Source organism: Aquarana catesbeiana, linkage group LG05 (assembly GCF_042186555.1).
Source record: "Aquarana catesbeiana isolate 2022-GZ linkage group LG05, ASM4218655v1, whole genome shotgun sequence".
Taxonomy (NCBI): domain Eukaryota; kingdom Metazoa; phylum Chordata; class Amphibia; order Anura; family Ranidae; genus Aquarana; species Aquarana catesbeiana.
This window is the reverse complement of record NC_133328.1, coordinates 636,132,573-636,158,538: the sequence shown is the minus strand read 5'-3', so window position 1 is coordinate 636,158,538 and position 25,966 is coordinate 636,132,573. Positions and strand designations below refer to the sequence as shown.

Here is a 25,966-nt window from a genome sequence, read left to right as displayed (position 1 = left end):
TCACCTGTGCAAATACCAATGTCCCACATACCACTATTAATTGTTAATGACAGCACATGTGTTTTGTATGTAACTATTTGTATGTGAGCGGGGCCCAACAAAATTCATTGATATTGTTTTAATTAGACATATAACAAAACATGCTAAAGTTTTAAATCATTATACTTCTGTATTGAGGTCCACCACAAAGAACCCCTAAGATGCTCTTTTCATAACAAGTTACTTAGTGGGTAATGCTCGGGGCACGCCACACAGCTGAGCATTAGACATAATGTCATGTTTATTAGCATTCAGCCATTTGGAGTCCCGACGTTCAGATCCCGGGGGCAGCTTGAAGGTGAATTTCTGGAGCAAAGCAGAGAGACAAAGGAAGAGCTCCATTCGGGCCAAATTCTCTCCGGGACAAACACGCTTTCCTGTAGAAAAGTTGAGGAAAATGTTTTACTGCATTCTGTAATATTTTGTCAAACACATCAAATGATTTACCTAGCCCAAATCAGTAACACTTATTTATAACTAGCATTATTCTGTTTTTTGTCAGTAATATTTTGCACAAGGTTAAAGATCAGTGCAGGACGAGAACTGAGGAGTGAATTCCTGGATCTATATATGGAATCTGGATCCACCAATCTTGGACAAAGCCCCCTTTTGCGCTGATCCTCTGGTTTCCTGCACAGCAGTGTTCTTCACTTATCCCACACCCACCTAACAACTATCCCCGAGCCACCCCCCCATCAAATCATTCCTTGCATCTATTACCTTTTGTACCACCACCCCCTCCCTTTAGAATGTAAGCTCTACAAGCAGGGCCCTCCTGCCCCTTCTGTATTGAACTGTACTGTAATTGTGCTGTCCCCCCTCTACATTGTAAAGCACTGCGTAAACTGTTGGCGCTATATAAATCATGTATAATAATAATAATCAGTCTCCAGTAAGGTTACAGTTCTGGAAATGAAACTTTCAGATAGCATCAGCCAGCTTTATGGAGGCCACTGTGAATCACATACTCGTGGCTTGAATTCTATGGAAACTGTTTTGAATCGGAGAGTGGGGATTGAATTCTACGGAGGTTACTTTGGATCGGAGAGTGGGGATTGAATTCTGTGGAGGTCACTATAGATCATTGTCTGGGGACTAATTCCATAAATCTATTCCATAGTTTGTAGACACTAATTTTTGTGCAATGTACCCTTACTGGGATTCTTTTTACCAAAAACATGTAGCAGAATAGATATTGGCCTAAATTGATGAAGAAATTCGATTTTTTTTTTCCCACTTTTTTATAGCAGAAAGTAAGAAATGCTTTTTTTTTTTTTTCAAAATTGTCGTTCTTTTCTTGATTATAGTGCAACAAATTAAAACCACAGAGGTGATCAAATACCACTAAAAGAAAGCTCCATTTGTGGGAAAAAAAGAACATACATTTTATTTGGGTACAGCGTCCCACGACCGCACAATTGTCAGTTAAAGTAATGAAGTGACGTATCACAAAAAATGGTCTGGTCATGAAGGGGGGTAAACCTTCCGGAGGGCAAGTGGTTAAAGAAGAATTCTAGGAGAAAAGAAATTTCCTCCCATTCAGTTGGGCTGTGCCCACGCTGCATGTGTTAACTTTTTTTGTCTAGGGGTGAGGAGAGCACAGCTATACTTACCTAAACCTCTGATCCTCCAAATGCAAGACTGGTCCCTGACATGCTTGCCCCCCCCCCCCCCCTTCCCCCGCATGCTAGTGGTCTTGTACATGGCTAGTTCCTGATGTCCTCACACCCATAGACCAGCTCTGGATGTGAGGATGGCCAAAAAAATTCTAGAGACAACACTTGATGGAGAAAATAGACCGTCCCTTATCACCTCAAGTTCTCTCTGTCATGCCTTCTCCCAGGAAAAACCCTTATCACCTAATGATCCCACAGCCTATAACAGAGATGGCCATCCTTGGCACCCCAGATATTTTGGAACTACATTTCCCATGATGCTCATACACTCTGCAGTGTAGTTGAGCATCATAGGACATCTGGGTTCGCCATCACTGGCCTATAACATGGAGATACAGATGGCCATAGATGGCCTAAAGGCTCTTCCAGAAGACTTTAAAACTCCATTTCCTGAAACAACCAAGTACAGTTATAGGTTTCTTATCCTTTCCCTTCATGGCGTTATGTTTACTGCAACAATATAGATGGACTTTCAGGATTGTCTCTGTTTTACCCAAATGTACAAACAATGACAGTCAACAAGGAGATTTTTTTGGTGCAAGTGGCCTGTAACATAGTTATATAGTAGGTGAGGTTGAAAAAAGACACAAGTCCAAAAAGTCCAACCTATGTGTGTGATTATATGTCTGTATTACATTGATTACCCCTGTATGTTGTGGTCGTTCAGGTGCTTATCTAATCGTTTTTTGAAACTATTGATGCTCCCTGCTGAGACCACCGCCTGTGGAAGGGAATTCCACATCCTTGCTGCTCTTACAGTAAAGAACCTCCTACATAGTTTAAGGTCAAACCTCTTTTCTTCTCATTTTAATGAGTGACCACGTGTCTTGTTAAACTCCCTTCCGCAAAAAAATTTTATCCCTATTGTGGGTTCACCAATATGGTATTTGTAAATTTCCCCTCTCAAGCGTCTCTTCTCCAGAGAGAACCTTTCCCCATTTGGCCGGGGTGCCTTTGGCCAATTATGGCTCAGGGGGTTAAGTACACCCCCCACACTATATAAGGCTGCCTTCACGTCGGCCCTGTGTAGTGTGTTGCTGGCATATAGAGAGATATATAGAGAGAGAGTGTGTCATTTCATTTACTTTGAGCAGTTTATTCAGTTACGTAGATCTCACTGCAGACCGTTCCTGCTGTACTATTTGTAATCTACTTCAGGCAGGCAGTTGAACCAGTTTAGTTAGATCTCACTGCAGACCATTCCTGTTTTTCTGTTCCTAATATACTACAGGCAGGCAGTTCATTCAGTTAGCTGCAGTATATTAAGTACTGTATCCTGTGCAGCTAGATCTCGCTGCAGACAGTTCCTGTTCTCTTCCTAATATACTACAGGTAGGCAGTTCATTCAGTTAGCTGCAGTATATTCAGTATACTGTATACAGTTTAGCTAGATCTCGCTGCAGACAGTTCCTGTTGTTCTCTTCCTAATATACTACAGGCAGGCAGTTCATTCAGTTAGCTGCAGTATATTCAGTACTGTATCCTGTGCAGCTAGATCTCACTGCAGACCATTCCTGTTGTTCTCTTCCTAATATACTACAGGCAGGCAGTTGATTCAGTTAGTTGCAGTATATTCAGAATTAGTATATATATATACATCCCAGATTTATCTCACTGCAGGCCATTCCTGGTGTACCTATTCAAATACATTACAAATAAATCAAATACAGTATGTCTGGAAGGCCAACAAGGAGAGGCAGACGCTCACAGGCCACTAAAAGAGGGCAAGCAGCCTGTGTGTCTGCAGCCAACATTGCTGGTCATGGACACGGTGCATCCTCAGCACATGGCTGTGGGGCACGCTTGTCCTTTTTTTGGCAGCTGGCCGTGTTGAGCCACAACATGCAGAAGAGTTGGTAGAGTGGATGGCCAAGCCGTCCTCATCCTCTGTCACCCAGTACTTTGGCTGCCAATGCAGCTGTCAAAGCGGCCTCTCCCATCTGCTCAATGTCATCAGTCACTCCTTCCCTAGCCCCACCATCATGCCCTGAGGAGTCCCCCAAACTGTTCAACCACAGTGTTGGGTACATGCTGCAGGAGGATGTGCAGCGTTTTGAAGGCTCTGATGATGGTACCCAGATTGAGGAAGGCAGTAACGTGAGCCCAGAGAGGGGGTGCCCAAGAAGGACAACAAACTGGCAGTCATGTTCCCCCAGCTGCAGCATACTGCCAGGTTTGCTCCAGTGACAAGGATGGAGGGGGATGATGAGGTCACTGACTCTATGTGGGTGCCTGACAGGAGAGAGGAGGAGGATGAGGAGGAGGCACATCTCCAAGAGGCAGGATGGCCTCCAGGGGCCAGCTTAAGGGCAGCCAACCAATTGCATCACACCGCAGAGCTCCGCATGTGCAGGGCACTGCTGACTCTGCACGTTTTTCCAAAAGTTCTTTGGTGTGGGCCTTTTTTGAGACGTGTGCAGCAGGTCGCACCGTTGCTGTTTGCAACATATGTCTGAAGCGTATCAAGCGTGGCCAAAACAGCAGCCGCTTGGGCACCACATGCTTGACTGCACATATGTCGAACTCCCATGCAGTCCGTTGGCAAGCGTACTTAAAAGACCCACACCAAAGAACAAGGCGGACCTCTCCTTGCTCCTCATCAGCTAGGATCTGCAACCCCACTATACCTTCAGTTCTCTCAGAAACCTGCACTGAGAGGAATGAAGGTGTAGAATTAGGTGTTCCAAGTTTTACTACTATCTACTATTGCTACACCAATGTCCGATTGAAGCAGGCAAATTTCCCTACCCCAGTTGCTAAACCGGCGAAAGAAATTTGGTCCCAGCCATCCACATGCCCAGCGGCTGAATGCTAGCTTGGCTAAATTGATAGTAGAGATGAGCTTCATATTCGAGTCGAACCCATGTTCGACTCGAACATTGGCTGATGATTGGCCAAGCATGCACTATGACCCGCATGCTTGGCCAATCATAGCGCCGTCAGTAGAGAGAGCTGTAATTGGCCAAAGCCAGGGTGACTTTGGCCAATTATGGCTCAGGGGGTTTAGAACACGCCCCACACTATATAAGGCCGCCTGCACGGCGGCCCTGTGTAGTGTGTGTTCCGGCGTTGAGATACATAGATAGACAGAGAGAGAAAGTGTAATTTCATTTGAGTTAGCTAGATTAGGCAGGACAATCAGTGAGTTAGCTGCATTTACAGTGTATTGTGTATATATATATATATATATATATATATATATATATATACATACATACATACATACACACATCCCAGGTGTTGCATATATATATACACACTGTATTCAGTTTAGCTAGATCCATTCCTGTTATCTTCTTACTGACAGGCAGGCTTGTCTTGTTACAGTATTTACAGCTACCTGAAGAAAATTGCTGGTGTTCTTTTGATCCTATTAGTACCACAGGCAGGCAGCTAGACTATTTACAGTTAGTGCAGTGCGTCCTGCTCACAGTGTTCAGCTAAACCTGCAAGTTAGTGGGGTGTGTCCTGCTCACAGTGTTCAGCTAAAACTACAAGTTAGTGTAGTGCGTCCTGCTCACGGTGTTCAGCTAAAATAACAAATTAGTTTAGAGAGACCTCTGCACAGTGTTCAGCTAAAACTACAAGTTAGTGCTGTGTGTCCTGCTCACAGTGTTCAGCTAAAACTACAAGTTAGTAGGGTGAGACCACTGCATAGTGTTCAGCTAAAACTACAAGTTAGTGCGGTGCGTCCTGCTCACAGTGTTCAGCTAAAACTACAAGTTAGTGTGGTGCGTCCTCCTCACAGTGTTCAGCTAAACCTACAAGTTATTTTTTTGCGAGCTCTTCACAGTGTTCAGCTAAAGCTACCTGTAGAAGGTTGGTGGTGTTTTCCTGATCCTATCACTACCGCAGGCAGCTAGAAAAGCTACAAGTTAGTTTTTTGCGAGCTCTGCACAGTGTTCAGCTAAAGCTACCTGTAGAAGGTTGGTGGTGTTCTCATACTACAGGCAGGCAGTTGATTTTGCTAGCTGCAGTATCAGTACATATATATATCCCAGCTTAGTGCAACTACAGGCCATTAGTATGTCTGGAAGGCCAAGAAGGAGAGGCAGACAGTCACAAGCCAATAAGAAAGGGCAAGCAGGCTCTGTGTCTAGTGCTGGTCGTGGAGATGGTGCATCCTCATCAGCACATGGCCGTGGGACACGCTTGGCCTTTTTTTCGGCAGCTGGCCGTGTTGAGCCGCAACATGCGGAAGACTTGGTCGAGTGGATGACCAAGCCGTCCTCATCCTCCTCATCCTCTCTCACCCATGCCCAGGGTACTTTGTCTGGCAAAGCAGCGGCCTCTTCCCTCGGCTCAATGTCATCAGTGACTCCTTCCCTAGCCCCACCATGTCCTCCTGAGGAGTCCCTCAAACTGTTTGACCACAGTGTTGGGTACATGCTCCAGGAGGATGCCCAGCATTTGGAAGGCTCCGATGATGATACTGAGATCGATGAAGGCAGTAATATGAGCACGGACAGAGGGGGTGCCCAAGAAGGACAGCAATCTGGCAGTCATTCTCCCCCTGCTGCAGCATACTGCCAGGTTTGCTCCAGTGATGAGGAGGGAGGGGATGATGAGGTCACTGACTCAACGTGGGTGCCTGATAGGTGTGAGGAGGAGGAGGAGGAGGAGGCGGCACATCACCTACGAGGCAGGATGCCCTCCAGGGGCCAGCCTAAGGGCAGCACATTGACTGCATCGCACCCCAAAGCTCCACATGTGCAGGGCGCTGCAGTCTGTGCGCGTTATTCAAAAAGTTCTTTGGTGTGGGCCTTTTTTGAGACGAGTGCATCAGATCGCACCACTGCTATTTGCAACATATTTCTCAAGTGTATCTCGCGTGGCCAAAACATCTCCCGCTTGGGTACCATATGCTTGACCAGACATATGTTGACCTGCCATGCAGTTCATTGGCAAGAGTATCTAAAAGACCCACACCAAAGAACAAAGAGGACCTCTCCTTGCTCCTCATCAGCTGAGATCTCCAACCCCACTATACCTTCAGTCCTCTCTGAGACCTGCACTGAGAGGAATGAAGGTGTAGAATTAGGTGTGTCACAGCCAAGTACTTGTGGGCAATCTGCTTTTGGTACATCGACGTCAGATTGTACCAGGCAAATTTCCCTGCCCCAGTTGCTGCACCGCCGAAAGAAGTTTGCTCCCAGCCATCCACATGCCCAGCGGTTGAATGCTAGCTTGGCAAAATTGCTAGCACTTCAACTGCTACCTTTTCAGTTGGTAGACTCTGCCCCCTTCCGTGAGTTCGTGGAATGTGCGGTTCCTCAGTGGCAGGTACCCAAACGCCACTTTTTCTCACGGAAGGCGATTCCGGCTCTTTACCGGCATGTGGAAGGCAATGTCCATACCTCGCTGGACAGGGCGGTCAGCAGTAAGGTGCATATTACTGCTGACTCATGGTCCAGCAGGCATGGACAGGGACGTTACCTAAGTTTCACGGCGCATTGGATGACTCTGCTGGCAGCTGGGAAGGATGCAGGACAAGGTGCAGTAGTGTTGGAGGTTGTTCCGCCACCACACCTCCAAAATGCTAATGATTGTGACACACCTCTCTCCTCCACCCCCTCCTCTTCTTCTTCCTCCATGGCCTCTTCCTGTGCTTTGTCCTCGGAACCAGCGGTGCTCCGTAGCTGTTCAAGGGGCTACGCAAGTACGCAGGCCAAATGATGCCATGCGGTGCTTGAGCTGGTGTGCTTGGGGGACAGGAGCCACACTGGGGCAGAGGTTCTGTCAGCTCTGCAGGGGAAGGTTCAGAGGTGGTTGACGCCACGCCAACAGGACGCAGGAATGGTGGTTTGCGACAATGGCACCAACCTCCTCTCTGCCCTCCGACAGGGACAAATGACCCATGTGCCCTGTTTGGCTCATGTCATTAACTTGGTGGTGCAGCGGTTCTTGGGCAGGTACCCGGGCTTACAGGATGTCCTGAGGCAGGCCAGGAAAGTCTGTGTGCATTTCCGCCGGTCATATAATGCCAGTGCTCGGGTGACGGACCTCCAAAAGGAGTTTAACCTGCCCAAGAACCGCCTAATCTGTGACATGCCCACCAGGTGGAACTCAACGTTGGCCATGCTGCAGCGGCTGCACACGCAACAGAGGGCCATCAATGAGTACCTGTGCGACTATGGCACCAGGACAGGGTCAGGGGAGCTTGGTTTTTTTCCCCATGCCAGTGGGCCATGATCAGGGATGCATGCACTGTCCTGTCACCATTTGAGGAGGCCACGAGGATGGTGAGCAGTGACAGTGAATGCATCAGTGACACTGTCCCCCTTGTCCACCTGTTGGAGCACACGCTGCGTGGAATAATGGACAGGGCACTTGAGGCAGAACAGAGGCAGGAAGAGGAGGACTTCCTTAGCTCTCAAGGCCCCCTTTATCCAGACAGTGTTCCTGCGTGCCCGCCGATCACACAGGAAGAGGAGGAGGAGGAGGAAGATTGTGTCAGTATGGAGGTGGAGCCTGGCACTCAGCATCAGCAGCAGTCTTTAAGGGATCAGTCCCAAGAAACACATGGACTTGTACGTGGCTGGGAGGAGGTGGCTGCGGACCATGTCGTCCTTAGTGACCCAGAGGACTCCGGACCGAATGCCTCAGCAAACCTACGCTGCATGGCCTCCCTGATCCTGCAAAGCCTGCGTAAGGATCCTCGTATTCGTGGTATCAAGGAGAAGGACCAATACTGGCTGGCAACCCTCCTTGATCTACGTTACAAGGGTAAGGTTGCGGACCTTATCTTGCCATCGCAGAGGGAGCAGAGGATGAAACATCTTCGGGAGGCCTTGCAGAAAGGTCTGTGCAATGCGTTCCCAGAGACTGGGAGGTTACAAACTCCTCTTTCTGGACAACGTGTTGCTGAGGCTTCGGTCAGTCAAAGAAGGAGCGGTGGAGAAGGTGGCTGTCTGACCGATGCGTTCAGACAATTTTTTGGTCCGCAGCCCCAAGGTATGATCGGTTCCAGCAACCATCGGCAGCGTCTGTTTTACATGGTGCAGGAATACCTAGGGGCAAGATCTGACTTGGACACCTTTCCCACCGAAAATCCTCTGGGTTACTGGGTCTTGAGGATGGATCACTGGCCAGAGCTTGCACAGTATGCAATTGAGCTACTGGCCTGTCCTGCATCTAGCGTTCTTTCGGAACGCACATTAAGTGCTGCTGGAGGCTTTGTAACTGATCACAGGGTGCGTCTGTCCACCGACTCGGTCGATCGACTGACCTTCATAAAAATGAATCAGTCTTGGATTACCACTAGCTACCAAGCACCTGATGCTGATGTAACCAAATGAGTAATTATCCTCTTCCTCCTCAATCATCACGCTGATAGCTTGTAAGAACGTTTTTGGTTCTGGGCGCCACCACCAGTGCCTAAGGCCCAATTTTTCAGCCCCTGTTTAACAGGGGCGTGTAATTACAATTTTTGATGCAATACTTTGCAGCAGGGCTCATTTCTGCGTTCCAACTAGAGTATCTGTGAGGGGTTGCAGTGTTGTGGCACCAAAACCAGTGCCTAAGGCCTAATTTGTCAGCCCCTGTTCAACAGGGGCATGTAATTACAATTCTTGATCTAATATTTCACAGCAGGGCCCATTTCTGCACCCACCAAGAGCGAGTGAGGACTTACAGTGTTGTGGCACAAGCACCACCACCACCACCAAAGGCCCAATTTTTCTGCCCCTGTTCAACAGGGGCATGTAATTACAATTCTTGATCTAATATTTCACAGCAGGGCCCTGTTAGGGCTTACAGTGTTGTGGCCACAACAACACCTAAGGCCCAAATTTCTGCTGAGTATATAGGGCAGGCCCCTACTTTCAAACATCTAACTTACAAACGACTCCTACTTGCAAAGGGAAGGAGACAACAGGAAGTGAGAGTTAATATGGGAAAAACATTTCTCCTTTCCACTGATGCTTTCCAATCCTTGTTCCACAAAAAATCCCACATTTTCAAAAACATTTGTCATTGGGACAAAAAGTGAGGTGAAATCTTCTGAAGAGGAGGACAGACAGCAAAACAAATGTCACAGGGGTGATAACCCTTCCCTATGTTTTCCGAAAAGCTTAAAAAAGATTTTTTGGCTGGAGCTAAACACGTTAAAAATGTACCCGTTCAAAATTACAAACAGATTCTACTTAACAACAAACCTACAGTCCCTGTCTTGTTTGCACCGCCTGTATGCTGCTGTTCAGAGTATATAGGGCCTGGTGGCCCCACACATTTCCTTATTTAAATTTGGGTGCGGGGTTCCCCTTAATATCCATACAAGACCCAAAGGGCCTGGTAATGAACTGGGGGGTACCCATGCCGTTTGTCTCACTGATTTTCATCCATATTGCCAGGACCCGACATTACATTAAACCCGCAAGCAGTTTTAAATTAGATTTTTTCCTTTAAAAATGACATTTGGTGCAGGGACTGTTCTTAACACGGGAAACACGTGCCACTTTACAGGCATACTATAGACACACCCCAGGTAGGATATTTAAAGGAATATTTCACTTTTTTTTTTTTTTTACTTTAAGCATCATTAAAATCACTGCTCCCGAAAAAACGGCCGTTTTTAAAAGTTCTTTTTGCATTGATACATGTCCCCTGGGGCAAGACCCGGGTCCCCAAACCCTTTTTAGGACAATACCATGCAAATTAGCCTTTAAAATGAGCACTTTTGATTTTGAACGTTCGAGTCCCATAGACGTCAATGGGGTTCTAACGTTCGTTCGAATTTTCGGTCCGTTCGCAGGTTCTGGTGCAAACCGAACCGGGGGGTGTTCGGCTCATCCCTACCCCTGTCCAACAGGGGCGTGTAATTACAATTTTTGATCCAATATTTCACAGCAGGGCCCGTTCCTGCGACCACCAAGAGTAACTGTGAGGGCTTACAGTGTTGTAGCAACACCACCACAGGCCCAATTTTTCTGACCCTGTTCAACAGGGGCATGTAATTACAATTCTTGATATAATATTTCAAAGCAATGCCCGTTCCAGCACCCACCAAGAGTAACTGTGAGGGCTTACAGTGTTGTAGCAACACCACCACACCACCACAGGCCCAATTTTTCTGACCCTGTTCAACAGGGGCATGTAATTACAATTCTTGATATAATATTTCAAAGCAATGCCCGTTCCAGCACCCACCAAGAGTAACTGAGAGAGCTTACAGTGTTCTGGTACCACCAACACCTAAGGCCCAAATTTCTGCAGAGTATATAGGGCAGGCCCCCACTTTCAAACATCCGACTTACAAACGACTCCTACTTACAAACGGAGGGAGACAACAGGAAGTGAGAGGAAATCTAACCCTAGGAATGGAAATTCTCTCCTGTAAGAGTTAATATTGGAAAAAGGTGTCTCCTCCACTGATGCTTTATCACCAATCCTTGTTTCCCTAAAAAACCCAAATTTTCAACATCCAATTATCATTGGGACAGAAAGTGCACCTGTTCCAAATTACAAACAGATTCAACTTAACAAACCTACAGTCCCTGTCTTTCTTGGGACCACCTGTATACTGCTGTTCAGAGTATATAGGGCCTGGGGGGCCCACGCCTTTTCTTTTTTTTAATTTGGGTGCGGGGTTCCCCTTAATACCCATACAAGACCCAAAGGGCCTGGTAATGGGCTGGGGGTCACCGGGTGATGTTGACCACGCCCCCTAAAATGTCACAGTCCCAGCATGCCCAGGGACTATGACGGCATAAGGGGGCGGGGTCTCCGCCTATATCAGCCTATATCAGTCACAGCGGAGCGCTCAGAGAGCATTCCAGCCTGAGAGACCGTCGTGTCAACATCTGGAGAAGAGGGAAGAAGACAAGAAGACAAGAAGCCAGAAGTCCGGGCCTCCGCTGGCAAAAGAGCGGCATGAAGACAGCGGAGGAGCCGGCAGTAGAACTGGAACACCGGTAGAAGAGGCCGGAGAGAACCAAGCGGATGCTGGGAGAAGAGGAACTGGAGGGACCCCCGAAGCCGGAGGAAGACCCCCCGAAGCTGTCTAATAAATTATTTTAAAAACCTGTGTAATGTGTTTTATTATTGACACTTTTTCCCTAGGTAAATTGGTAGGGGTACCATGTACCCCATACTCATTCACATAGGGTGGGGGGCCGGGATCTGGGGGCCCTCTTATTATAGGGGGCTCCCGGATTCTGATAAGCCCCCTGCCCACAGACCCCAACAACCAACAGCCAGGGTTGTTGGGAAGAGGCCCTTGTCCTCATCAACATGGGGACAAGGTGCTTTGGGGTGGGGGGGCCCGCAGGGCGCCCCCCTCCCCCAAAGCACCCACCCCCAATGTTGAGGGCATGTGGCCTGGTACAGTTCAGGAGGGGGGGTGCTCGCTCATCCCCACCCCCTTTCCTGACCGGCCGGGCTGCGTGCTCGGATCGGGGTCTGGTATGGATTTTAGGGGGGACACCACGCCCTTTTTTTGGCGTAGGGGGTTCCCCTTAAAATCCATACCAGACCTAAGGGCCTGGTATTCCCCGCGCTTGCCGCAATAGGAAAATTTGTTTGTTCTATTGCAGCGAGCGCGAGATGCAATACCCTGTCCGTCGGACCAGCATACAGACGAACTGACTTTCCGTCAAGAACGGAATCCGGCGGACAAAGGTTTGAAACATGTTTCAAATCTAGGTACGGTGGACTTTTGGGAAAAAAAGTCCTCCGGAGCCTACACACGATCGGATTGTTTGGCGGACTCTGGTCCGCCGGACCAAGTATGCCAGAAAGTCTGCTCGTGTGTACGCGGCATAAGGCCGAAATCTGTCCTTTAATGGTTCCTAAGGACAAGTTTAGGTCAATTCCTGCTTGCAGGAAGGCAAGAACCCTCCCAATTGTATACTTGCGAGGGTGCCATCTTCTCTTCTCACACCATGAGATGTATGACTTCCAGACTCTATGGTAAATTTTTCTAGACACTGGCTTTCTAGCATTTATCAAAGTGGCAAGAACAGAACCACTGATACCACGGTCTTTTAGTACTCTGGTCTCAATAGCCATGCCATCAAATTCAGCGACCGTAAAGAAGGATGGTATATTGGACCTTGGGACAGTAGGCAAGAAAGGAAGACACAATGGGTCCCCTACTGCCATCCTCACAATCTCTGAATACCAAGACCTCCTTGGCCACTGTGGGGCCACCAGAATTACTGTTTTCTGCTCCATCTGTATCCTGCGTAACAGTTGCGGCAGCATCTGGATCGGAGGAAAGGCGTAAATTAGAGAATACCGATCCCAGGGAACCACCAATGCATCCGTCCTCACGGCAAGTGGATCCCTGGTTCTGGACACAAAGCTGTCCACCTTGGCATTGAACCTGGATGCCAGGAGATCCACCTCTGGCATCCCCCAATGCTGGCATATTTGAAGGAAAACTTTGGGGTGGAGGGACCATTCCCCTGGCAACAACTGCTGACGACTTAGGTAGTCTGCCTGCCAATTGTCCACCCCCGGAATATAGACTGCTGACAGATGGCACGTGTCTCTCTGCTCAAGTCAGTATATGATTTATTTCTTTTTGGGTTGCCCGGCTCCGGGTACCCCCTTGGTGGTTGTATGCCACCACTGTGGAATTGTCGGCTGGACTCTGACCGGAGACCCCCGCAGCCTGGCTGTCCAGAATATGAGGGCCAAGCGAGCTGCTCGGATTTCCAACAGATTGATCGGTAAGGTTTTTTCTACCTGGGACCATTTTCCCTGTACGGAGGCCTCTTCCAATACTGCTCCCCAGCCGAGACAACTGGCGTCTGAAGTTACCACCTTCCAAGTTACTGGTGGAAAGGACTTCCCATTTTTTAAGTTGCTGGTCTTTGACCACCAAGAGAGGTCCTGTTTTACCTTTGGGGATAGAGATATTGGATGATCCAAGGCTAGGACAGACTTGTCCCAAGCCTCCAGGATCATTCTCTGGAACAACCTGGAGTGAAACTGCGCATAAGGAACTGCGCTGAAAGTTGACACCATCTTCCTCAGCAGTCTCATGCATAATCGAATTGAGGGTCTTTCTACCCTTTTGACTTTCCTGACCAGCTCCACTATTGAGCTGACCTTCAAGGGGGGTAAAAACACCCTTTCCTGGGTCGTGGCCAGGATTAAGCCTAGATATGTCAAGATTTGAACTGGATGAAGAGCTGATTTGTCCATATTCAGAATCCAACTTAGGCATCTCAGAACATGAACTGTAGTTGAAACGTTCTATAATCAGGGTGAAATAGGACTGGTCCTTCAACAGAAGGTCGTCCAGATATCCTATCACCGATATCTTCTGAGACCTTAGAGAGGCCAATACCGGAGCCAACACCTTTGTGAAGACTCGAGGGGCCGTAGCCAGACCGAATGGTAGTGCTACAAACTGGAAATGACACTCTTCCACTGAGAAGCGTAGAAACCTTTGATGTTGTCCGAAAATTGGTACATGCAGGTATGTCTATGGATGCTAAATAGTCCCCTTTTCTTAGAGATGCTATTACTGAACGAACCGATTCCATCCGGAAGATTCGGACTTTTAGAAAGGAATTGAAGGATTTGAGGTCCAGAATGGGCCTTACTTCCCCATTTGGCTTCGGCACTGTGAATAGGTTTTTCTTCTTTTCTAGATCCAAAGGAACTCTTGATCTCAGAAATTGATTTGGGGTAAAATCGCGAAACTCTATTTTGTAGCCCTGCGTTATAGTGGAGATAACCCACTTGTCCTGCACCCACCCTGCCCTAGCATCTGTGAACCGCTGCAGTCTGCCCCTCACTTGTAAGAGTGGGGGCGCCCCTTCACAAGGAGGACTTGGCATTGGCCTTATTCGGCTTCTGAGTCCAAGTTCTTTTCTGACCCTGAGGTCTTTTAAAGGCAGGTGGTTGAGGCCGTCGATACTTCTTGGGAGAAGATGCGCCTGGCCCAGGAGCGTTCGGAATCTTAAAGGAAGGCTGCTTATTCCTTCTTTTCACAGGAAGCAAGGAGCTCTTTCCTCCTGAGATGTTTTGGATATACTTATCCAGATCTTCTCCAAACGTTCCCCATGAAAGGGAAAAGCCACAAGTAGCCTCTTGCATGGCATCTCGGCTGACCAGTTCTTTAACCACAAAACTCTGCGCATATGCACTGAGAGTAGCGCAAAGCGAGACATCTGCTGGATTGAGTGTTTTAATGCGTCTACTGCAAAACAAAGCTCGAGAAGGTTCTGTTAATTCATCAGAATATTCCTCCTGAATAGGTAGGTTCCTGATCAGTCTTTTAAAACGGTCCTTCAGGGATTGACAGATCCCAATAGCCGCAACAGCTGGTTGTACTGCTGATCCGGCCACCGCAAAGGAGGCCTTTAGCAAAGATTCCAGCTTTTTATCTGCTGGGTCTTTAAACCCTTGGGCATTATCTACTGGACAGGTTAAGCTTTTGTTTACTGAAGAAATAGCAGCATCCACTAAAGGTGTATCCCACCTTTTTTTGAACTTTTCCTCCATCGGGTACAAAAAAGAAAACCTTTTAGGAGGTAAGTATATTCTGTCCAGATGTTCCCAATCAGCGTAAATCAATTGCTCCAATAATGGATGCACAGGAAACGCCTGAGAACCTTGCAGAGGTCGCAAGGATCCCAATGTAGAACAGGAAATTTCTGGCCCTTGTACAGGGGGCAACTTGAAACCTGCTCTTACCATTTCGGTTAAAGACTGGATAAACAGCTTTTGGGATTGCAAAGCTGTCAACGGTTCCTCCGAACCTGAGTCCCCTGCAGAGGACTCCTCTGCTTCAGCATCTTTATCCCCTATGGCCACCTCCTCGAAATCCTCTGCCCATTCAGGATCCAAATCACAAGGACCCAATTGGCTAAGGGAGTCCTGGTGCTCAAGTGACTCAGCACTGGGGCTAGGCTCAGGAGAGGGAGATCTATTTCGTTTCCTCCCTCCCTGCGTTACTGAGGCAATCATACCCACTATTTTGCCTTCAAGACCAGCGAGAGCTGACGTTAAGTCATCCTTAGTAACATAAGTCGAAGCAGGGATATTGGTGGTGGCCACAATGCCTGACAAATGCAATGGCTCAGCCAGGCCAAATGCCACAGGTCTTTCAGGGGAGACAGGTGCTGCAGTAGCCTGAGGTTGATCTCCTGTTTTCGAAGGAGTCACTTTAACCCCTGGATTAATCCTGTTCCCTGCACCTCGTTTTCTGGAAGACATGCTGATTTTTAGGAAATTTACTGTGCTATATGGCTGTATACAAAGCCTACTATAACCTCCTTACAGAGTTTGCAAATGCCCGACTCACGTGCCCCGCTCTGTGTCCCACTGTGACCGGCTCCCGGCTCCTCTGAGCCAAAACGAACAGCAATGACACACGCAGGCGCCTGACTTCCCTATGCATGCGTCGTCATGGGACGTATGCATGCCCGGGACTTACTGCGCATGCGCACGCCCGCAGGGAAACACGCGGCCGCGATGCCGCCATCCCGCACACTAGTGGGCGCGCAGGAGGGAGTGGGTTGCGCACGCATGCACCGTCTGCACGTGCGCGCTACCCGCATGCACGCGCCCGCGACCCTACACGCGGTCCCCAACAGGTAACCTAGTCTGTGCAACCGCACTCTGGAACCACACAGTGGACACAAAAGGCACTACAATCTGGCATGCAATCTGACATAACATTACTTATATAAATAATGTAATAAAATGGGGCCTCCAAAGGAAGCACTCACCGATCCTCGCAGCAGAGCCTGAGATAGGCCCAATCTTCCCCATCACCGCGGGTAATGCCACTGAGGACCTTTAGAGACTGGGTCCCCTTTTGTTTTAGGGTCCACACCCCTGGACCTGTAAAGCACCCTTTAGGTTTCCTTGGGCAAATAAAAGACCAGGAATACCATATCACAAGGGTCCAGCTCCATAAGGAAACATTACAGGCAAGACCCTGTTCTTGAACCAGGGCTCGGGTACCATCCACTTTAGCATGATATGCCATCCGAATGGATCCGATTATAACATCCTCACTGGGACATTATTTGAAGCAAGAGCTTTCACAGCCGTGACCATCACCTTCAAGACACTGACAAAAAAACTAAGGTACTTCCTGTATGGGAGGGGTTATATGGGAGGAACCTTCTTACTATTGGTTGCCATTGTCCAATCACCTAAAGGTAGCATATAAACCCAGATAGTCATTACTATGGTGCTCTGTGTCCCGTGATGTACGATAAAGAAAGATTGGTTTGGCAAGAACGATTCTTCATGAATCCATGCTGATTACTGCTAATGATACCGTTCTCATTACTAAAATCTTGTATATAGTCTCTTATCTCCTCCGCTATGTGTCTTTCGTGTTCTATCTTAGCTGCCCCAATTGCACCCTTACATTTCTTGTTGCATTCTTTATAAAGTCTGAATGCTGATGATGATCCCTCAACCTTGTATTTTCTGAAGACCTTCTCCTTTTATTTAATATGCATTTTTACATTGGAATTAAGACATCCAGGACTTTTGTTCACCCTTTTAAATTTATTACCCAATGGGATGCATTGGCTAATGCCCTTATTTAATATGCTCTTAAAGCAAACCCATCTCTCCTCTGTGTTCTTTGTTCCTAAGATTTTATCCCAATTCATGCCTTCTAGCAAGGTTCGTAGTTTAGGGAAGTTTGCCCTTTTGAAATTCAGTGTCTTTGTATTACCCTTATGTTTCCTATTTGTGCGATTTATACTGAAGCCTATTGACCTGTGATCGCTGTTTCCTAAATTTCCCTGTATTTCCACATCCGTGATCAGGTCTGTATTGTTGGTAATCAGTAGATTCAGTAACGCTTTATTCCTAGTTGGTGCGTCTACTCTTTGAACCATGAAATTGTCCTGCAAGACATTTAGAAACTGGCAAGCCTTAGACAAATGCATGGTTCCCTCCGCCCAGTCTATGTCTGGATAATTAAAATCCCCCATTATAACAACACTTCCCATCCTCGCTGCTAATCCAACTTCTGATGGGAGATCCGTCTCCCCTCCTCCCTCAGGTTAGGGGGCCTATAGCATACTCCCAGTATTATTTTCCCCTTAGCTTCATCCCTTTGGAGCTCTACCCATAAGGATTCCACCTCCTCCATGGCTCCCTTAGCTATGTCATCTCTCACATTCACTTGTGCATTATTCTTGATATATAGGCATACCCCTCCCACTTTCTTACCCTCTCTATCCCTGCAATAAAGGGTATACCCTTGAATGGTTGCCAGCCAATCATGAGAGGTGTTGAACCAGGTCTCTGAAATTCCCATAAAATCCAAATCCTCCTTGTACAACAGTATCTCTAGTTCACCCATTTTGTTCACCAGGCTTCTGGCATTGGAGAACATGCCACCTAGTTTAGACCGGTTGCATACTATCCTCTTATTGGGTGTTCCAAGATTGCAACTAGACTTGATACTATACTTACCTTGGGTTTATGTGCTTTAGTCAACCTACCACTAATGCCCTCAATACTACCCTCTGGAATATGTTCCGCGCTGACTATCTCTACCTCTGGACCCCCCCCCCCCCCCGTCTCCTAGTTTAAAAACCCCTCTAACTTTTTGGCCATCTTTACTCCAAGCTGATCTGCACCATCCTCATCAGTTTCTGGATGAGAAATAAAAGGCCTGGGTTGGGCTCTTTGCCTATCAGTTTAATTGCTTATTTTTAAGTGTTTATTCAAAGAGACCCTGGCTCCTTGTCTGTTGAGGACAATGTAACAGGTCTGTTTAAAGCCCAACTCCCAAAAATCCAATGCCCACCTCTACACAGTCCTCCCCTGCTGCTCCTTCTTCTGTTGACTTCCACCACAAAATACGCAGTACTTCCAAGTATAAGGGAATACATGACCTGTACCTATGATGCAGTGATTGTGAATAGAGACTAGGGATGAGCTTCGTGTTCGAGTCGAACCCATGAACATCGGCTGTTCGCCCATCGCCGAATTGCGAGCGATATGGGCCATTCGCGCCAAATTCGCGTGGCGCGTCATGTCCCATAATTCCCTGCGGCATCACAGTGCATTGCTGGCTGATGATTGGCCAAGCATGCACTATGACCCGCACGCTTGGCCAATCACATCACCATCTGTAGAGAGAGCTGTAATTGGCCAAAGCCAGGGTGGCTTTGGCCAATTATGGCTCAGGGGATTTAGTACATGCCCCACACTATATAAGGCCGCCTGCACGGTGGCCCTGTGTAGTGTGTTCCGGCGTTGAGAGACAAAGAGACAGTGTCATTTGATTTAAGTTAGATAGATTAGGCAGGACAGTCAGTCAGTTAGCTGCACTTACAGTGTTGTGTGTATATATATGCATCCCAGGTGTTGTATGTATATCTATATGATATATAGATATATAGATATATCTATATATATATAGATATATCTATATATCTATATAGATATATAGATATATCTATATATATAGATATATCTATATATACACTGTATTCAGTTTAGCTAGATCTGTTCCTGTTATTATCTTCCTACTGACAGGCAGGCTTGTGTTGTTACAGTATTTACAGCTACCTAAAGAAAATTGCTGGTGTTCTTCTGATCCTATTAGTACCACAGTCAGGTAGCTAGACTATTTACAGTTTGTGTAGTGCATCCTCTGAACAGTGTTCAGCTAAAGCTACAAGTTATTTTAGTGTGACCTCTGCACAGTGTTCAGCTAAAGCTACAAGTTAGTGTGGTGCGTCCTCCTCACAGTGTTCAGCTAAAGCTACAAGTTAGTGTAGTGCGTCCTCACAGTGTTCAGCTAAAGCTACAAGTTAGTGTAGTGCGTCCTCTGAACAGTGTTCAGCTAAAGTTACATGTTAGTGTAATGCGTCCTCCTCACAGTGTTCAGTTAAAGCTACAAGTTAGTGTAGTGCGACCTCTGCACAGTGTTCAGCTAAAGCTACCTGTAGAATGTTGGTGGTGTTTTCCTGATCCTATCACTACCAGAGGCAGCTACATTATTTTAACGTTAGTGTAGTGTGTCCTCTTCACAGTGTTCAGCTAAAGCTACCTGTAGAAGGTTGGTGGTGTTTTCCTGATCCTAACACTACCGCAGGCAGCTACATTATTTTAACGTTGGTGTAGTGTGTCTTCTGCACAGTGTTCAGCTAAAGCTACAAGTTAGTGTAGTGCGACCTCATCTAAAGCTACCTGTAGAAGATTGGTGGTGTTCTTCTACTACAGGCAGGCAGTTGATTTTGCTAGCTGCAGTATCAGTATATATATATACTTAGTAGAGCTACATCTCACTGCAGGCCATTAGTATGTCTGGAAGGCCAACAAGGAGAGGCAGACAGTCACAAGCCAATAAAAGAGGGCAAGCAGGCTCTGTGTCTAGAGGCAACAGTGCTGGTCGTGGAGACGTTGCATCCTCATCAACACGAGGTCATGGGACACGCTTGGCCTTTTTTTCGGCAGCTGGCCGAGTTGAGCCGCAACACGCGGAAGACTTGGTCGAGTGGATGACCAAGCCGTCCTCATCCTCCTCATCCTCTCTCACCCATGCCCAGGGTACTTTGTCTGGCAAAGCAGCTGCCTCTTCCCTAGGCTCAATGGCATCAGTGACTCCTTCCCTAGCCCTACCATGTCGTCCTGAGGAGTCCCTCAAACTGTTTGACCACAGTGTTGGGTACATGCTCCAGGAGGATGCCCAGCGTTTAGAAGGCTCTGATGATACTAAGCTAGATGAAGGCAGTAACGTGAGCACGGACAGAGGGGGTGCCCAAGAAGGACAGCAATCTGGCAGTCATGCTCCCCCTGCTGCAGCATACTGCCAGGTTTGCTCCAGTGATGAGGAGGGATGGGATGATGAGGTCACTGACTCAACGTGGGTGCCTGATAGGAGAGAGGAGGAGGCACATCACCGAGGCAGGATGCCCTCCAGGGGCCAGCCTAAGGGCAGCACACTGACTGCATCACACCGCAAAGCTCCGCATGTACAGGGCACTGCTGTCTCTGCGCGTTTTTCCAAAAGTTCTTTGGTGTGGGCCTTTTTTGAGACGAGTGCATCAGATCGCACAGCTGCTATTTGCAACATATGTCTCAAGCGTATCTCCCGTGGCCAAAACATCTCCCGCTTGGGCACCACATGCTTGACCAGACATATGTTGACCTGCCAGGCAGTTCATTGGCAAACGTATCTAAAAGACCCACACCAAAGAACAAAGAGGACCTCTCCTTGCTGCTCATAAGCTGAGATCTCCAACCCCACTATACCTTCAGTCCTCTCTGAGACCTGCACTGAGACGAATGAAGGTGTAGAATTAGCTGTGTCACAGCCAAGTACTTGTGGGCAATCTGCTTTCGGTACACTGACGTCAGATTGTACCAGGCAAATTTCCCTGCCCCAGCTGCTGCACCGCCGAAAGAAGTTTGCTCCCAGCCATCCACATGCCCAGCGGTTGACTGCTAGCTTGGCAAAATTGCTAGCACTTCAACTGCTACCTTTTCAGTTGGTGGACTCTGCCCCCTTCCGTGAGTTTGTGGAATGTGCGGTTCCTCAGTGGCAGGTACCCAAATGTCGCTTTCTCACGGAAGGAGATTCCGGCTCTCTACCGGCATGTGGAAGGCAATGTCCATGCCTCGCTAGACAGGGCAGTCAGCGGTAAGGTGCATATTACCGCTGACTCATGGTCCAGCAGGCATGGACAGGGACATTACCTAAGTTTCACTGCGCATTGGGTGACTCTGCTGGCAGCTGGGAAGGATACAGGACAAGGTGCAGTAATGTTGGAGGTTGTTCCGCCACCATGCCTCCAAAATGCCACTACTAATGATTCTGACACACCTTTCTCCTCGAACCCCCTCCTCTTCTTCTTCCTCCATGGCCTCTTCCTGTGCTTTGTCCTTGGAACCAGCGTTGCTCCATAGGCGTTCAAGGGGCTACTGTCAGGAAGATCCTGCCAGTAATCCGCGTCCCAGGCTCACTGGAGCGCGGACGCTACCGTGCACTGGCGCGCACACGCACATCCCTGTTGGCGCCAGGCGGGCTATTTAAACCTGCCTGTCATACTCAGTCCCCGCTGTCTGCTCTACAGCATTCTGTGTGCCAAAAACCTGATCTGATCCCTTCTATTACCTGACCCGGCTTCCTGTTTTGACTATCCAGCTATCCGCCTGCATCTGACCCTCCGGCTTGCTTAGACCACTCTCCTGTCTGATCCCTGGTACCTTTACTGTCCGCCTGATATCGACCACTGGCCTGTCTGACTATCCTTCTGCTTGATCCCTGTTACCAGTCTGTTACCTGCTGTTGTTCCTGGTTCCAGTCCAGCGTTCCAGTGTCCAGCCTACTACCTGCTGTTGCTCCTGGTTCCAGTCCAGCATTCCAGTATCCAGCCTGCTACCTGCTGTTGCTCCTGGTTCCAGTCCAGCGTTCCAGTATCCAGCCTGCTACCTGCTGTTGTTCCTGGTTCCAGTCCAGCGTTCCAGTATCCAGACTGCTACCTGCTGCTGTTCCTGGTTCCAGTCCAGCGTTCCAGTCGCCAGTCTTCTCTTCAGTTCCTGGTTCCCGAGTTCCCTCCACTCCTGGACTTCTGGGTGACTGTTGATCCTGCCAGGCATCCATACCACTCCTCACTCCTGTGTCCTCTGTCTCCATTCCAGAGGGCCGTGAGTGGGAGCCATAGGGGAAGTCTCTCTCTGCACTTCATGCTCAAAACCTACCAGGTACGTGACAGCTGCTCAAGTATTCAGGCCAAAAGATGCCATGCGGGGCTTGAGCTGGTGTGCTTGGGGGACAGGAGCCACACTGGGGCAGAGGCTCTGTCAGCTCTGCAGGGGTAGGTTCAGAGGTGGTTGACGCCACGCCAACTTAAGTCTGTGTGCATATTCGCCGGTCATATAATGCCAGTGCTCGGCTGGCAGACCTCCAAAAGGAATTTAACCTTCCCAAGAACTGCCTAATCTGTGACATACCCACCAGGTGGAACTCAACATTGGCCATGCTGCAGCGGCTTCACACGCAGCAGAGGGCCATCAATGAGTACCTGTGCGACTATGGCACCAGGACAGGGTCAGGGGAGCTTGTTTTTTTTCCCCACGCCAGTGGGCCATGATCAGGGATGCATGCACTGTCCTGTCACCATTTGAAGAGGCCACGAGGATGGTGAGCAGTGACAGTGCATGCATCAGTGACACTGTCCCCTTGTCCACCTGTTGGAGCACACGCTGCGTGGAATAATGGACAGGGCACTTTAGGCAGAACAGAGGCAGGAAGAGGAGGACTTCCTTAGCTCTCAAGGCCCCCTTTATTCAGACAGTGTTCCTGCGTGCCCGCCGATCACACAGGAAGAGGACGAGGAGGAGGAGGATTGTTTCAGTATGGAGGTGGAGCCTGGCACTCAGCATCAGCAGCAGTATTTAAAGCGGGGTTCCACTCAAATTTTTAACTTAATCTTACCCCCTTCAGTTAATTGCATAGATGTTCAAATGCCACACAAAAATTTTTTTATCGCTGCAATTACCTTTATATTGTACTTTATTGTGGCACTTCCTGTCTCTCCTCCCATGGTAGTAGGCGTGTTTATTGCCTTTCCCCGGCGCCGCACTGTCTCCTGGGAGCTTAGTGTCAGGCTTCCCAAGATTCAGTGCGGGAACAATGATCATGCACGTGAACAAGCTGTGAATGAACAGCATTCACCGCATCCAGGAAATCAATGCTTGTGGGCTTCACATGCCCACAAGCAAGATGGAAATTGCCAGCATCACATTTTTTAAGTTATTCTTCAGTACGAAAACAGACACCCAGACTGTATTATTTTGGGGTTAGCAAAGTGTCTCAATGACCTAAAAAAAAAAAAAAAAAAAAAAGGATTGGTTGCCTGACTCCCACTTTAAGCGATCAATTACAGTCCCAAGAAACACATGGACTTGTACGTGGCTGGGAGGAGGTGGCTACGGATCATGTCGTCCTTAGTGACCCACAGGACTCTGGACCGAATGCCTCAGCAAACCTACGCTGTATGGCCTCCCTGATCCTGCAAAGCCTGCGGAAGGATCCTCGTATTCGTGGTATCAAAGAGAAGGAACAATACTGGCTGGCAACAATACTGGCTTGCCGTCGCAGAGGGAGCAGAGGATGAAACATCTTCAGGAGGCCTTGCAGAAAGGTTTGTGCAACGCGTTCCCAGAGACTGGGAAGTTACAAACTCCTGTTTCTGGACAACGTGTTGCTGAGGCTTTGGTCAGTCAAAGAAGGAGCGGTGGAGAAGGTGGCCGTCTGACCGATGTGTTCAGACAATTTTTTATTCCGCAGCCCCAATGTATGATCGGTTCCAGCACCCGTCACCAGCGTCTGTTTTACATGGTGCAGGAATACCTAGGGGCAAGATCTGACTTGGACATCTTTCCCACCGAAAATCCTCTGGGTTACTGGGTCTTGAGGATGGATCACTGGCCAGAGCTTGCACAGTATGCAATTGAGCTACTGGCCTATCCTGCATCCAGCGTTCTTTCAGAACGCACATTCAGTGCTGCTGAAGGCTTTGTAACTGATCACAGGGTGCGTCTGTCCACTGACTCGGTCGATCGACTGACCTTCATAAAAATGAATCAGTCTTGGATCACCACCAGCTACCAAGCACCTGATGCGGATGTAACCAAATACATTTTTTTGAAATGTCAAGTCCCTTCAAAGACTGCCTATGCTGATGCTGATTGACTATCCTGTTATACTGAGTAATTACCCTCTTCCACCTCAATGATCATGCTGATAGCTTGTAAGAACATTTTTGGTTCTGGGCGCTGCCAGTCCCACCACCAGTGCCTAAGGCCCAATTTTTCAGCCCCTGTTTAACAGGGGCATGTAATTACAATTTTTGATGCAATTCTTTGCAGCAGAGCTAGTTCCTGCGCTAAAACTAGAGTATCTGTGAGGGGTTGCAGTGTTGGGGTACCAGCACCAGTGCCTAAGGCCCAATTTTTCAGCCCCTGTTCAACAGGGACATGTAAATAGAATTCTTGAGCTAATATTTCACAGCAGGGCCCGTTTCTGCGCCCACCAAGAGTATATGTGAGGACTTAGTGTTGTGGCACCAGCACCACCACCACAGGCCCAATTTTTCTGCCCCCTGTTTAACAGGGGCATGTAATTACAATTCTTGATCTAATATTTCACAGCAGGGCCCTGTGAGGGCTTACAGTGTCGTGGCCACAACAACACCTAAGGCCCAAATTTCTGCTGAGTATATAGGGCAGGCCCCTACTTTCAAACATCCAACTTACAAACGACACCTACTTGCAAACGAAAGGAGACAACAGGAAGTGAGATGAAATCTACCCCTAGGAAGGGAAATTCTCTCCTGTAAGAGTTAATATGGGAAAAACATTTCTCCTTTCCACTGATGCTTTATCACCAATCCTTGTTTCACAAAAAAAAACAAATTTTCAAAAGACATTGGTCATTGGGACAAAAAGTGAGGTTCAATCTTCTGAAGAGGAGCACAGACAGCAAAACAAATGTCACAGGGGTGATAACCCTTCCCTATGTTTTCCAGAAAGCTTAAAATAGATTTTTTGGCTGGAGCTAAACATGTTAAAAATGTACCCGTTCAAAATTACAAACAGATTCTACTTAACAACAAACCTACAGTCCCTGTCTTGTTTGCACCGCCTGTATACTGCTGTTCAGAGTATATAAGGCCTGGGGGCCCCACACCTTTCCTTTTTTAATTTGGGTTCCCCTTAACCACTTGCCGCCCGCCATATAGCAGAATGACGGCGGCAAAGTGGTTTCAATATCCTGACAGGGCGTCATATGACGTCTGCAGGATATTGAGCTGCTGCGCGCCCCCGGGGCGTGCATCGCCGCGATCGTTGTTGCAGGGTGTCAGTCTGACACCCCGCAACACTGATCTAGGTAAAGAGTCTCTGACAGAGACTCTTTACCATGTGATCAGCCGTGTCCAATCACGGCTGATCATGATGTAAATAGGAAGAGCCGTGATCAGCTTTTCCTCACTCGCGTCTGACAGACGCGAGTAGAGGAGAGCCGATCGGCTGCTCTCCTGACAGGGGGGTCTGTGCTGATTGTTTATCAGCACAGCCCCCCCTCGGATCCTACCCAGGACCACCAGGGATGCCGCCCAGGACCACCAGGGAAATCAGCTACACTGGACCACCAGGTATGCCCCCTAGACCCCCAGGGAAATACTAATCAGTGCTGCGGCAGCTGCCAATCAATGCCCAGGCAGCTGCCAATCAGTGCCCACTCCAATGCCTACCACTGCCAGTGCCACCAGGAATGCCTATCAGTGCCACGTATCAGTGCC

General features: G+C 48.2%; 1 protein-coding gene across 1 annotated transcript in view; it reads right to left on the bottom strand.

The window, feature by feature from the left end:
- Positions 1-206: 206 nt before the first annotated feature.
- LOC141145581 (cytochrome P450 2C20-like) overlaps positions 207-25,966 on the bottom strand; it is a 165,186-nt gene continuing 139,426 nt past the window's right edge. The window contains exon 10 of the mRNA XM_073632407.1: positions 207-416. Coding sequence (XP_073488508.1) covers positions 220-416 — 197 coding nt within the window. The 3' untranslated portion in view covers positions 207-219. The remainder of the gene's footprint in view (positions 417-25,966) is intronic.